Source organism: Ostrinia furnacalis, unplaced genomic scaffold (assembly GCF_004193835.3).
Source record: "Ostrinia furnacalis isolate ACB-3 unplaced genomic scaffold, ASM419383v2 OfSCF4444, whole genome shotgun sequence".
NCBI lineage: Eukaryota > Metazoa > Arthropoda > Insecta > Lepidoptera > Crambidae > Ostrinia > Ostrinia furnacalis.
The window spans coordinates 323,367-338,064 of record NW_021134683.1 but is presented as its reverse complement, the minus strand read 5'-3'; the positions used below and the strand labels follow the sequence as shown (position 1 = coordinate 338,064).

Here is a 14,698-nt window from a genome sequence, read left to right as displayed (position 1 = left end):
TACATAGCATTATTTGTTGATGATTTTTTTATTTTTTACAACTGTCAAGATACTTGTGATAATTTAAAATCTGAGTTAAAAGCAAAATTTAATATTAAAGATTTAGGCCAAATTAAAAATTGTTTAGGAATGAATGTTAATATTGACCAAGTAAATGGCACTGTTACTTTGAGCCAGGAGAATTATGTTAATCAGTTGTTGGATAGATTTAACATGGCAGNAGGGATTACCCTGGCCGCCCATTTGCTCGACCGCGTGGTACCACGAGGCACCGGAAAGAAGCCCTTGCGACTCCATCTACGACAACCAGGAACTCAAGGTACGTGCAATCCTCTCCTTCTTCCACCGGGCTGTTTCCTATTGTTGTTTCTCCCGCCCAGCCCGGCACTTCCAGCATTTTGCACGAGGTGTACCGACCGCCATTTTCGCCATTACTTCTTTGTAGACTCCGCTTAATTGAAAACCCCGCAAAATAATTTAGATACAGTCCACTTGTTCTTTGCTCCCCTTTTGCCCCCTTAACTATGATTTAATGTATAATTACGCTCATCCAAACAATTTGTTCCTTTAAATTTCTGTTCATATTAATAATAAAATTATCACTTCACGGGATTTATTGCAACAATATCTATTTTAACGGTAAATAATATTTACCCTCCCGACGTTTCGGCTCGGTTGCACGAGTCATGGTCGCGGGCAGACTGAAGAGATGCGGCGTCGTCTGCTCCGGCGCGATGAGTTTTCTTCACCCACCCGCATTTGCACAATATTTTCGTCAGTGGTACAGTCAGACCGACAATAATAATAATTATAATAATAATAAAAATAATAATTAAATATTATTTACCGTTAAAATAGATATTGTTGCAATAAATCCCGTGAAGTGATAATTTTATAGTAAAAAATGCAACATAATAGTTTAAAATATCATATTAATAAGTTTCCACTCAGCATGAAATCACAAATGAAACTGATTAATTACCAATATAACATCTATTTATGAATGTTACACCACCATTGTTAGTCGACTACTATGAACGTATCGAATGCCATTCTATAATATCCCTTATTTCGTTCACAGTCTTTGTTGATTACGACATAACTGTAAGGTTTTCTCCAAACAGTAGAGCACATTTCGCGGAACTGAGTCCATGTCATATCAGATCCTACATGTTCTTCATTTATAAACATGTTTCAAATTTATATCGTCTTGCTTAAATAATATTATCAAATTGGAATTGTCCCTCACAAGTTGTTTGGGTATTTTAGTGTAAGTTTGATTAATATCGCACCCCCCCTGGAAGAAGTATGCAAGTCCACTTGTGCGATATTTTTTTTATATCACCAAAAAATCGAGAAGGAAGTAATACATATTATCAATATTTTTCATAATTTTTCTCTTAAAAATGAAGAAATTATGTACAAATATGTAAAATATTGCAACATTAAAATATCTAAATTTCCATAGCAAAAACGAAGGAAATATATTTGCATTTAATTGTTTAATAAAGTTCCGTATGAATAATAGCATATTAATATTTACATACATCTTCCACGAAGACTTTAAAAAACATTTACGCGTATCTATTGTTGCATACTTATTTTAGGATATTATTTGGTGGGTATCGTAGTGCAAGTTCAGTTGCGTAGTTTTTCCACGAAACTTTTGTGCACATTATGTTGTGCAAGTCTAGATGCCTAATTCTTCCACGAAGCTTTTATTCGTATTATAATATATAACAATTGATACGTTATTTTCTACGTAGATATCTTTGTGCAAGTCTAGTTGCTAATATTTTGCGAAACTTTTGGCGATGTTGTATTTTATACCGATATTGATACATTTATTTAGATGTAATTAAGTCATTAACAAAGCACAAATTAACTAAGTTTCAGTCATTTAAGTATCCAATCCACTACTTTTTGCACTAAATACCCCTGTAAGACTGTGTGTTTATCAAAAATTCGTCCCAATGATTACTTACCACGTGGTAAAATTATCGGTCTTTATGAGTACAAGATCCATTTTAAATTCTGTCTCTCTCTTCAGTGAATCGTTATCGTAGTTATCGTGATAAATTTTCAACTTTCCAGAGCCGCATGAGTTAATTTATCAGCTTATGCGTGTATTGCCAGCGTGACAAGGTATGTATCTATACGTCTTTTGGAGCAGTAAGCAACAATCGGTGTGTCCCCAATTATAGAATGATACAAGTTTTTATATGTATTTTAAGGATTATTGTAATCAAAAGGACATACTCGTAATGGTCAGACGTTTAAAAATGCAACAACCTGATTCAAAACTGTTGCCATCTTTTCGTATGTACGATGAGGGAATACTGACTGTATTCTTTTCAGGTGGTACTTGATCGACCGGACGCCAACCTTCCGCAGACCTCCACAGATTGTACTTGCCACTGGAATGTAGTGCCTATCCTAGTGTTGACGCTATTTGTCCAGTAAATTGCATTTATTTCCAGGCACACAAATTGAATGAAAATTGTGAATGCAGTAACCAAATGTTTCATTGCAACCGAAGGTGTGACACGATGAGAACGCGAAAAATGACCCCGTTTTTTATCGTTTCATGTAATTTTTTCGTATTATTTTTGCTTCTATTACGATAAAATTTATTTTGTATGTAGCTAAATAGATATTTTATCATCTGATTTCAAAGTTATTGTTCTAACTTAAACCGTTTATGAACTATTATTGTGTGACCATCAAATTTGAGTGTAAATGAGAAGTACCCATACAAGGTATTGCTGATAAAAATATTAAATTGTACCACTTTTTGTGCTTAAATATTTGCTGAAAGTAAAATCTATATACTTTATTAAACCTACATACGTCGTTATGAGGGTAGTTAATGGTGGCGGTGTTTAGGCGTTTTATTAACCAACATTATGACTGTATAATTAATGATTAAACGAACTTAACCCTCGCTGTACGAGGTGGGGTGTGACACACCCCAGTCCTTTAAAAATAGCCACAATTTTAAAAATTTGCAAGTGCTGAATTTGAACTTCTCAGTAGCTGGAATTATGACACTGCTGCTTCGATCAGCGTTGCAAAATCAGTCCAGCGGTGATTACCAACTCAGTTACATGCCTTTAAAGTGCGTGTGGGTGTCACACACCCCACCTGGTACGGGACGTTGTTAAAAAGTTTTAAAAAAATCTAACAGTTTTGGTGTAATTTATATATTTTTAGCTTTGTCGATTGAATAAAATTGAATACAAATATTATTTTTCGTGATTTTTACGGTATCTGAAATTTTCAAGCACTTTTAGTCAAATGAGATGATTCTTAGTGCGAATCTGGAAGTTTAGTACTGAGATACGAAGATGTATGTGAACATACACTTATGGGCTACAATTTGTACTTGGTGATACAATTTACGGGCTATTGAAATGGAATAACATATTTTATAAATAAATAAAATTGTTACGCTCCCATTTTATGCATTGAGCATACTCATTTTCTTTCATCAGAATTGTGGTAAATTGAAAACCGATGATCAAAACAAATTTTTACCCTTCCAGTTTTTAATTTACTTTTAAATTATTAGTACATACTTGTACTTTGTTAAATAAAAACGGTTGTCATAATTAAGTTGGTGAATTACATAGTCCGAATGGCATTTTGACGTACTCATAATGTGACTCCGGAGTAACAAACCCAGTCTTGTGTATTGAGTCTTCATCTATTGGTATCTGATGAAAACCTGACGCCATGTCCAGGCTGGTGAAGAATTTCGAGCATCCAAGGCGGTCAATGTGGTCCTCGATCAATGGAAGTGGATATCTGTCTTTTATAGTAATGCGATTGAGTGCTCGAAAGTCCACACACATCCTGTCTGTGCCATCCTTCTTTTTAACCAGAATGATTGGGCTTGCATACTCGGAGTCAGATTCCCTGATTATGTTCTTATCCAATAAATCCTTCACAATATCGCGAACCTTAAGTTTCTCCTGATATGACAAACGGTAGGGGTGATAGGCTACTGGAACCTCACTCGTTAAGTTTATTTTCATTTTGCCTGTTTTTACCGTAGTAGTAGCCGTGCCAGTTATCAAAAACGAAGAGAAATCGTTTATTACGGTCATCAAAGAATCCAGTTCTTCGCCTTGAAGAGGCGTGTTGACCTTATTAGGCTCTTTGATATTAACAGAGTTAACGTTTAAGATCGTATTGGATGAATGGGTCAAGTATTGCTGATCTTTCGTCCTCACAAAAGTTACACCATCCCTATTTAGGACGTCGGTTCCGATAATGATTGGCGTATTCATGCAAGAGGCAGGTACTACCACAAAATCTATATCCAGAGCGATATTGCTGAACTCAACTGTGAGTGTGACATATTCGTGAGCAATAATCTCATTATCACTTATTCCCTTAAGAACGCAGTCAATTTGTTTCTTTGAACAAGAAAAGTGTTTAAGAACCGCCGAAGATATTAACGAAACGTTCAAAGCCCCGCTGTCTATCAAAACGTCTACCGGTATACCCTGTATCACTGCTGTACACACGTCATTATTTTTAGTTGACTTAGAAAGTTCTTTGCATAAGTTGACTTTGCGTTGATTATTATTTTGGCCTTCAGATCGAGCTTTGGCGAAACAATCACTCTCCCTATGTCCTAGCTTCTTGCAGAAACTACACGTTATTTTTGGCTGAGTTTCAGGAATCTTACGCTTTTTAGGGCAGTTTGAGTTTATATGTCCAGTCTGGCCGCAGTTAAAACATTTATTTTCACTACGGTTGGTATTTCGTTTTCTAAAAACATTATGAGAAGGTCGATTGTCTTTGCTACAGCCAGGCTTGACATAAATAGCTAAAAACGAGACTAAGTTTTCTGTCGTGAGGTTGGCGTTCGCAGCCGCAGCCCTCACTTGCGCATCGTTAATACCGCGTATCACTATTTGAACCATAAGTTCCTCACTAATACCTTTAACTATGCGCAGGCGCAATAGTGATCGTCGTGCGTATTCAGCGTAAGTAGAAAACTTGTCAGAAGAAGTATTCATGACATCGAAAAGTGTTTGAGCGTAGTCTATTTTGGGAGGACAAAGCGACTTAAATTCTTTCACAAAATTAGACCAAGAGCGATCACTATTAGCCCATTCGTTTAGCCATAATTTGGCATCCCCTTTTAAACAATTAGCAACGCGCGACAGACACTCTGAATCTTCCCAGTGGTTAGCTAACCTAGCTCGCTCCACCTCATCGCACCACACCTCAAAATCATTAACGGCAGGATCAAAATTTGACACATAGTAATTTTGTGATTTTACTCGATTTATTGCAATAAGTGCGTCTGCCAGGGCTTGTGTGGCACTGGCTGACGAAGTGTCGTTATTATGTTGAGGTGTGCTGGCATGAGCAATTGGAAACTGGGTTTGAGACATGCTCGCGTTACTCTCCTCGATCGCATTTAATCGCGCAATTATCGAACCTAACGCCAGTTTCACCGAGTTATCGGGGGTACGCGATCGAGATCTAACATGACGGGACGCAGGACGACGCGACCGCGAGCGGTGTTTATGTCTATGGCCTCGGCGCGATTTGCTACGAGTGCGCCTGGCCTTACGACGCGACGTTTCACTGGAGTCCGATCTCTCACGCGAACGGGATGATCGTGGCATTATAACAAAAACAAATTAGTGGCTGTTCAAATTCCGCATAATTGACCAAGAAATCAAACGTACTTGTGGGCACAGGCCTATCCCACTTCTGATTTTNCAAACAATCATTGCAAACGTTGTGATAGGGATAGAGACATGCGATTTTTGGTTTTACGAAGGTAATACGATAGAGAATAATACAAAGTAATAAAAACCACCGGTTATAGGGGCATTTTTTGGATAAATTTATCAAATAACCAAAAAAACACGAATTTTTAAGCAGATGTTTTTATAAAAAGTATCATTTTTTATTATTTGTTGGCCTTTTTTGTGTATTTTATGTATTTTTTTAGTATTGCCTGTTATTTAGCATTATTACTGTTTTTATTTTATCAGGATATACCGCTTATTTTAAAAGTTATTACGTTTTCTTTACAATAAGTAATTGGAAGAAAAAAAATTCGATAGAAAATTAAAAAAAAATCTCAAAAAAAATTTGACCTCTTTTTTGTCGATAAAAATAGGTCTAGTTTCATCTATTTTCATATGTACACTTTAACGTGACTCACACTGTATATGGATTGTGTATACGTATAATTATATTTTTTTTTTCCTGTAAAAAAATTGCTAAATTTGCCGCCCCTCTAAATCTGCCGCCCTAGGCACTGGCCTACTTGGCCTATTGGTAAATCCGCCACTGGCGATTGGAATCGAAGCGACAAGTTGGTGTCCTTTTATCACCCATGGATAAATGACCTGGGTGATCAAAGTGGACTCCAGTTTAGTTATTGTTTTAGTTTCCTTTGATCACCTATAAATAAATCATACCTCTGAATAGTAAAGATTTATCCCACCAAAAACATTCTGTAAAAAACTAGCCAAGTCTCGATGGAGCTGCCTGTTTATCTCTAAAAAGTAATGAAATCTAGACAAAGNTTTTTTTTTTAAATAGTCATTCGTTAAAATGTGAAGTAGTTTAGCTATATCAAATCGATACAATTTATTAAATTAAAAAAAATAGGATAAAATGTATAATTTCGTTCAAATAGAACTTAAAAGTTGCGACATGAAAAGTTGACTGGTAGAAATTGCTCAATATAGTGCATTGAGCTTGAAAAGATTCTTGTAAATTACAACTAAATCTCTGCTATCGTAAATAAGTCTTAGAGTTATTTGAATTTAGTAAAAAAAAATAAGTAGGCGTTTTTGCACATTTATTACAAAGATAAGAAATAAAGTTAAAGCATTAAAACTGTTTGAAATTTCAATTGAGAATATGATGTTTAACTTTAAATTTAATGTCTTGAAAAATACAAATAAATGCTATAAGCTCATAAAAAATACTTTTATGAGTTATTTGGTACAGATATGATGAAATTTAAAACCAACTAACGTAACAGTACCATGACTACCTGAAGGAATTCGCTGACGAATGTGAACCGCAAATAGCTCGACACTTACTTAGGCACTCTGATAAAATTAATTTCTAATACATAGTTGAAATTACGATTTAAAAATGCATAACCTTGATTAATAAATAAAATTTCTTGCCAGTTATAAATCTAAACAGAGAATAATAATTATGTAATAAAATATTCACAAGACAGCACATTTTAAAATTTAAAACTTAATTGATTCTACATACCAAGTCCAGGCCAGGAAATCTTTAACGTTTTACATAAATATATTGACTTGGCCATCGCATGAAAACACGTGTAAATTAAATTATTTAGTGCGATGGCCAAGTCAATAATTTATGTAAAACGTTAAAGATTTCCTGGCCTGGACTTGGTATTACATGGATCTCACAACTTTTTACCGTAGAACAACTGAGTTGCGAGACTTGGTTTTTTTGACAAGTATTGTTTTTGATGGGATAAATATTTATTGTTACCACTGAAAATTCTAATGACAACCAATATTTAAAAAAAAAAGTGAAATGAATAATTTCAAATACCAATTCTAGTGATATTAAATCTGCAATTAAAACTCTTTTAATGAAGCAAACAAAATTATATGATCAAACGAACTTACCAAGTGAAGTTCGATCTCAATTATCCTGTTTTCGCCGAAGAGANTATTCTTAATCGCATCCGTCGACACGAGTACATTCTGAGATTACCCACTTGTTAAAAAAAAAAAATGTTCCTTGATGGTGGACTTAGATAGCGTTTATACAGGGTGGAAACGTTAAGTGATCTCACTCGATTATTTCTAAACTATACAAGATATTGCAAAACTGGATACTGATCCTGAAAGTGCTTCATGAGCTCTTTCAAACGGTACCAATAATAGGTTACAGAATAAACTGGATCTTTCTGAAAATTCAATGTTTCCAGCTTCCATACTAAATGTATGCCAGATACACAATATTAGAAATGTGTTTTTTTTATTAAATAATAAACTCTTAAAATAAACTCGTAAATTGTATTCTTCTACGGTTTGCGCCGCTGTCAACGTTGACACAATTAGCCAGTGTGCTGGATAAACAGGATGCTCTGTCAACTGTCTTGGCAACTTTTTACAATCAGTAGTCGTACTTAACAGTTAATAGAAGTACAAATAAATGTATACAGGGTGTTTCTTGTAAGGTGTCAAGCCGAAGGCAGGTGATAGGTGAGGACTAGACCTGTCGATTTCACCCCCATGTATGTTCTACGATTTTTCGTAGTTTAGAAGTTATCGTTAATTTTGTGATTTTTTCAAATTTCATGACGTAGTGGCTTAATTTTTTTTTAATCTTTTTTTTTTGGGTAGACTTTTCTCAGATTTCTTTTTTTTTACAGATTCTCTATTAGTTGCAGATATTTGAAAAAAATAATCACCTTATATGTAAAATAAATCTCGGAGGCGAAAACAGGATAATTATATGATCAAACGAACTTACCAAGTGAAGTTCGATCTGAATTATCCTGTTTTCGCCGAAGAGAGATATTTTACCGTGTAGTACCCCTGTACGACAAGCCAATCCGCACACAATATTCAGCGTAGTAGTAGTAAAAAACAAAAAAGCGGGCAACCCCACCCCTACCACGCCGTGGACTCGGTGTCCAAGCGGTCTCATTATACAGTGTGAGTCACGTTAAAGTGTACATATGAAAATAGATGAAACTAGACCTATTTTTATCGACAAAAAAGAGGTCAAAAAATTTTTGAGATTTTTTAAAAAAAAATTATAGAATTTTTTATCTTCCAATTACTTAATGTAAAGAAAACGTAATAACTTTTAAACTAAGCGGTATATCCTGATAAAATAAAAACAGTAATAATGCTTAATAACAGGCGATACTAAAAAAATACATAAAATACACAAAAAAGGCCAACAAATAATAAAAAATGATACTTTTTGAAAAAAATCTGCTTAAAAATTCGTGTTTTTTTGGTTATTTGATAAATTTCTCCAAAAAATTCCCCTATAACCAGTGGTTTTTATTACTTTGTATTATTCTCTATCGTATTAGCTTTGTAAAACCAAAAATCGCATGTCTCTATCCCTATCACAACGTTTGCAATGATCGTTTGAACTAAGCCTCTCCGGGCGCGCCATTCAACGCTTCGTTAACAACGAAACTGAAAATGGCTCTAGATTTGTAATTTTGATACAGGCAAGTTAGATTTCAAATAAAAAACAAAAAATTTCGAAGTAAAATAAGCATTTTAGTTAAAATTAAAATTGTCTCTACCTGTAGCGGAGAATATTGTTGTGGCAGGCCTTTGTTCAAACGATCATAGCAAATGTTGTGATACCGATAGAGACATGCAATTTTTGGTTTTACAAAGATAATACGATAGAGAATAATAAAAAGTAATAAAAACCACCTGTTATAGGGGCATTTTTTGGAGAAATTTATCAAATAAACAAAAAAATACGAATTTATAAGCAGATTTTTTTTTAAAGTATCGTTTTTTATTATTTGTTAGCATTTTTTGTGTATTTTATGTATTTTTTTAGTATCGCCTGTTATTTAGCATTATTACTATTTTTATTTAATCAGGATATACCGCTTAGTTTAAAAGTTATTAAGTTTTCTTTACAATAAAAAATTGGAAGAAAAAAAATCTATAAAAAATTAAAAAAAAATCTCAAAAATTTTTTGTCCTCGTTTTTGGTCGATAAAAATAGGTCTAGTTTCATCTATTTTCATATGTACACTTTAACGTGACTCACACTGTATTTAGAGAAGAGATGACATTGACATTTACCTCCAGGGAAGAAGATATAGCCTTTAACTGGTGACAAGCGGTCTCACAGGCCGGGCGGCGTCAGCGAAACATCGTTTCACCCCCTTCCCCGTACTTCCCATGTTTCACCGCTTCAGTAGCTTCAAGTTTAGTTGTGTCTACGCCGTAGATACTTGGNTCAAGCTCCATCACTGGTGTTGTTACTGGAACATTTTCCATCGTCGTTCCAGATGGTGAAGCTTCTTCACGAATTTGGGATGCATTTCGTCTAACATACAGGGTGGAAACGTTAAGTGATCTCACTCGATTATTTCTAAACTATACAAGATATTAAAAAAATGGTTAAGATATCATAAAACTGATTTCTGATCCTGAAAGTGCTTCATGAGCTCTTTCAAGTAGTACATAATAGGTTACAGAATAAACTGGATCTATCTGAAAATTCAATGTTTCCAGCTTCCATACTAAATGTATGCCAGACACACAATATTAGAAGTGTATTTTTTTATTTAATAATAAACTCTTAAAATAAACTCGTGAATTGTATTATTCATCATCATCATCAACAGCCCTTTACAGTCCACTGCTGGACTATGAGCCTCCTCCACTATAGTGGAGGGTTTTGCCATAATCTATTAATTGTATTATTATTTAAAATGATTCATGGAAAACATTGGTTTTAGGCTTTACTTGCTATAATATTGTCAAGAGATGAGTGCCATCACTGTGGTAGTAGTAGTACTAAATGTATGGAAGAAGGAAACATTGAATTTTTGGATAGATCCAGTTTATTCTGTAACCTATTATTGATACCATTGGATAGAACTTGTGAAGCACTTTTAGAATCAGAAATCAGTTTTATGATATCTTGTGTAGTTTTTAAAATAATGTGACTTTACCAAATGTATGGAAGCTGAAAACATTGAATTTTCGGATAGATCCAGTTTATTCTGTAACCTATTATTAATACCGTTTGATAGAGCTCATGAAGCTCTTTCAGGATCAGTAACTAGTTTATTGATATTTTGTATAGTTTAGAAATAATCGAGTGAGATCACTTATCGTTTCCACCCTGTATATAGTCCAGCAACTTGTACACAAAAGGTGCCCCGATAACTAAAAGAGAAAGGTACAGATAATCAATACATAATATTTTAAACAAGGGGCATTCCACGCGAAGCGGGCAGGTAAAAAAAGTCGATGTTTCCGATTTCAGTAATATTTGAGTATGTTCTACCTATACATATTATTGATACGTGTTACAAATATTTTTGTAATATAATGACTAGTTTAAGAGTTATGGGTCTTCGAAGTTTTCGACAACCGGTTGGCATGCAGTACTTCAAAGCCGATTATGGAGTCATAAAATTATATATTAAAATAATTAAACCACGGGATTTATTACTTCATTTACCGTGCTTTTTAACTGTATTTTTGGAAACGAAAAAAATTTTATTTTTTTAAAAAAAAAATGCAAAATAATTTTTTTTTCTTGATTTTCACAAAGTTCGACCCTTTCGATTTTTTTTATTTTTTTTATTTAAATAGCTAATATTGTGTAGAACATTCATGCCAACTTTCAAAGTGGGCGTGGAAGTGGATTAGGAGCTAGACTGAAAATACTGCCGAAAGGTGGCGTCCAGCGCCGCGCCGTTGCGCTGCAGCGCCTGACGCCCGCCACTTGTGCGCGTTTAGTGAAACTGACAAGCAAATAAAATCATTTTGACGAAATGTTTTGTACAAATTTTTAATGACACCAATACATTTTTAATACCTATTAAATACTAAAATACGTTATAAAATAAAGTAGTAGTAGTAAATAAAGTTGCGTTTTTCCGTATCGTGAAAAATAAATTACATTACTCGTAACTGTGAATATTTCCTAACAAAAATAGAATGAGCTGTTATTTTTATACCTTTCGAGTTACAAAAGGCGATTATGTGGGAGGCAGACGGTCACTTAAAGATTTTGTACGCTAAAAGCGAAACTTTATTTTCGCGTATGCAAACGATATGCGATCACGCGAATAATGTTTCGAATGAAAGTATTAAAGAATTGTTTTTATATGAGATTGAAACTATTGATACTTTGCGCTCCGATTTTGAATGTTTGTTGGACAAAATTAACGCTTTGAAGTTGGAAAGTAATCCAAAATATGTTGTTTCTTATCAGTCGCTTCTGTCTTTTGAAGATTTGTTTTGTCGCGTAAAGAAAATAGCCAAAGGATTGACAGATTTCGATAAAACTCAATCTCCACCGCAAGTAGATAGTAAACCTAAATTTAATTTGCCTAGATTGCCCGCGATTGAAATACCCGAGTTTAATGGTGACATTAAAAATTGGCCTTTGTTTTATTCTAGCTTCACTAACACTGTACACAACAATTCATCGTTGTCAGACTCGGACAAGTTGTATTATCTTATTGGTAAACTCGTTGGGAAAGCGCAGTCAGTGTGTGCAGGCATTACGCCGTGCGCTGATAATTATTTGCTGATCTTAGAAACTTTAAAGGAAAAATATGAAAACACACGCTTGTTGGCAAACGCTTATATTGATCAGATTTTGGACTTTAGAGCTTATCTAACGCTAATTATGGTAACTTGGAGTACTTTCTGGATAACTTTGCATCTTCAGTCGCCGCGCTAAAGAATTTAAAGTTGAATGACCCGCTGGTTTATTTGTTTTTGTCAATAGCTTTAAAGCGAATGGATTCGGAAACTGTCCGATCATTCGAGTTAGACAATCGAGGTACTAAGATACCTACTTTCGCTAGTTTTGTTGCATTCATCCGCGATCATGTGAATATTTTGCAAAATAGTTCGAGTAATAATATGTAGTTCGAAAAATAAACGAGGCCCGCCGCCCTCAAGGCCGTCAAGGTCAACACTAGGGCATGAATATTGGAATCTCGGAATCTCATAATATCGGAATCTCGGAGTACGAGATCCGATATTACAATTCCGATATTGAATGACCCAATATCGTAATATCGGAATCAGATAAAAGTTTTAATTGAGATTTTAAACAAAGCGTTTAAACGTGCCACAACCAGCCACAAAGCCCAAAGTACATGATTGGCAAAGACCAATGATTTTCTCATGTCTCTCACCATCACTTTTTGTCCCATTGCAAATATTTATGGTTAATTTAACTTGTTATTGAACAATTTTAGCACTTGCCGTACTTGGTTTTAGCAATGAAAAACGACATCTCAACTACCTTCCAAACATTAATTGGACTATGGCCCGTCAGTTCCGCGTACACGTGCCATGCCCATTGTTACTTCAGCTTGCTAGTCCGTCGGGCTATGTCAGCGGTTTTAGTTCGTTTACGGAACTTCTCATTTCTCGTCGATTTCGTAAAGAAACACCAAGCACAGCCCTCTTCATAGCATGCTGTGCAACTTTGGGTGGGCACGTTTCCGAGCCGTATATCATCACTGGTAACACACACTGATTGAAGACTTTGGTCTTTAAGCACTGAGGTATTTTGGACGAAAAGATGTTGTGTAGTTTCCCGAAAGCGGCCCAGCCGAGTAAGTTTCGACGATTTACCGCTTTCTCAAAATTGCATCTACCTAGCTGAATCGTTTGTCCGAGGTATCATACTTGTCAACAATCTCGAGAATCGAGCTCCCAACCGAAAATAGGTAGGATGCAACATGGTCATAAGCTTCGTTTTGTCCATCTTCATCCGAAGGCCTACCTGCTGGGAGACTCGATTTAAGGTATTCGAGCATTGTGTCGAGGTCTTCCAGCGATTCCGCCCTTGTATGCAAAATTGNCCACTTGGTCCTGCGCTGCCCGCATCCAGGCTCTTCCCGCGACCTTTACCAGATCGTCGGTCCACCTAGTAGGAGGCCTGCCCACGCTACGTTTTCCAGCCCGTGGTCGCCACTCGAGAACCGTTCATTGTGGAAAACCTTGGGGGAGGCCTTTGTCCAGCAGTGGACGTCATTTGGCTGAAACGAACGAACGAACGAACAGTCCACTTGTTCTTTGCTCCCCTTTTGCCCCCTTAACTATGATTTAATGTATAATTACGCTCATCCATATTCATGGTCCAAACCGAGCCGGATTTAACGATTTAGTCTATTGCAACCCCGCTTTATAAAACCTACGTCAATCATAGTTATCGCGCTAAAACAGCTTGAAATCTTGTAGGTAGGTATTGTTCGTCCGCTCCGTNAATGAGAAGTGGACTACCTGGTAAATATGAAAATCTCTTCGGATGCAGCGACTCGTATAATTACGGTCAAACTTCACTTAAGGTAAGTTTGTTTAACCATAAATTATCGCGCTAAAACCGCTTGAAATCTTGTAGGTATTATTCGTCCGCTTCGTAACGATCAGTGTAATAACTATTTTATTTGTTATAGTCGATCCCGCAGTTATTACATTCGCTAAGTAAATACTTATATAGCTAGGTATATTATTTATTGTCGTAACCCGCAATAGTTCNAGTACAAATTTAAAAAATGAACTTTATCATTTTGCTTTGTGTGATTCCGCAATGTCTGATCATCGACAAATCTACCTTTCATTGAAGAAATATAAGCCACCTCCAATCAAGCGGATTGCCTACAAAGCTTTGGATTATGAACAACTGCATACATCGGTTAAAAAAATAGATTTAGAAAATACACATAATATGAATTTTAAGCAACTAGAAGAAACAATTAAGATAAATATAGAAAGAAGTAAAATAACCAAGTTTAAGAAGCAGAACCCACCACTAAAAGATTGGATCAACAGAGATATCCTTAATGCTATTAACCAAAGGAATGAACTATGGATTGAATATAAAAAAGACCCGAATAATACTACGTTAGAAAACACATATACAAGANTAAGTATCTTACGTATTTGTTATTGTATAAATCCGCCGC

At 35.2% G+C, this 14,698-nt stretch overlaps 1 protein-coding gene across 1 annotated transcript; it reads right to left on the bottom strand.

The window, feature by feature from the left end:
- Positions 1–3,611: 3,611 nt before the first annotated feature.
- On the bottom strand, positions 3,612–5,648 carry LOC114359509 (uncharacterized). Its single transcript, XM_028313939.1, has one exon. It carries the CDS (start codon positions 5,646–5,648, stop codon positions 3,612–3,614), a length of 2,037 nt encoding a protein of 678 aa, XP_028169740.1.
- Positions 5,649–14,698: the final 9,050 nt, after the last annotated feature.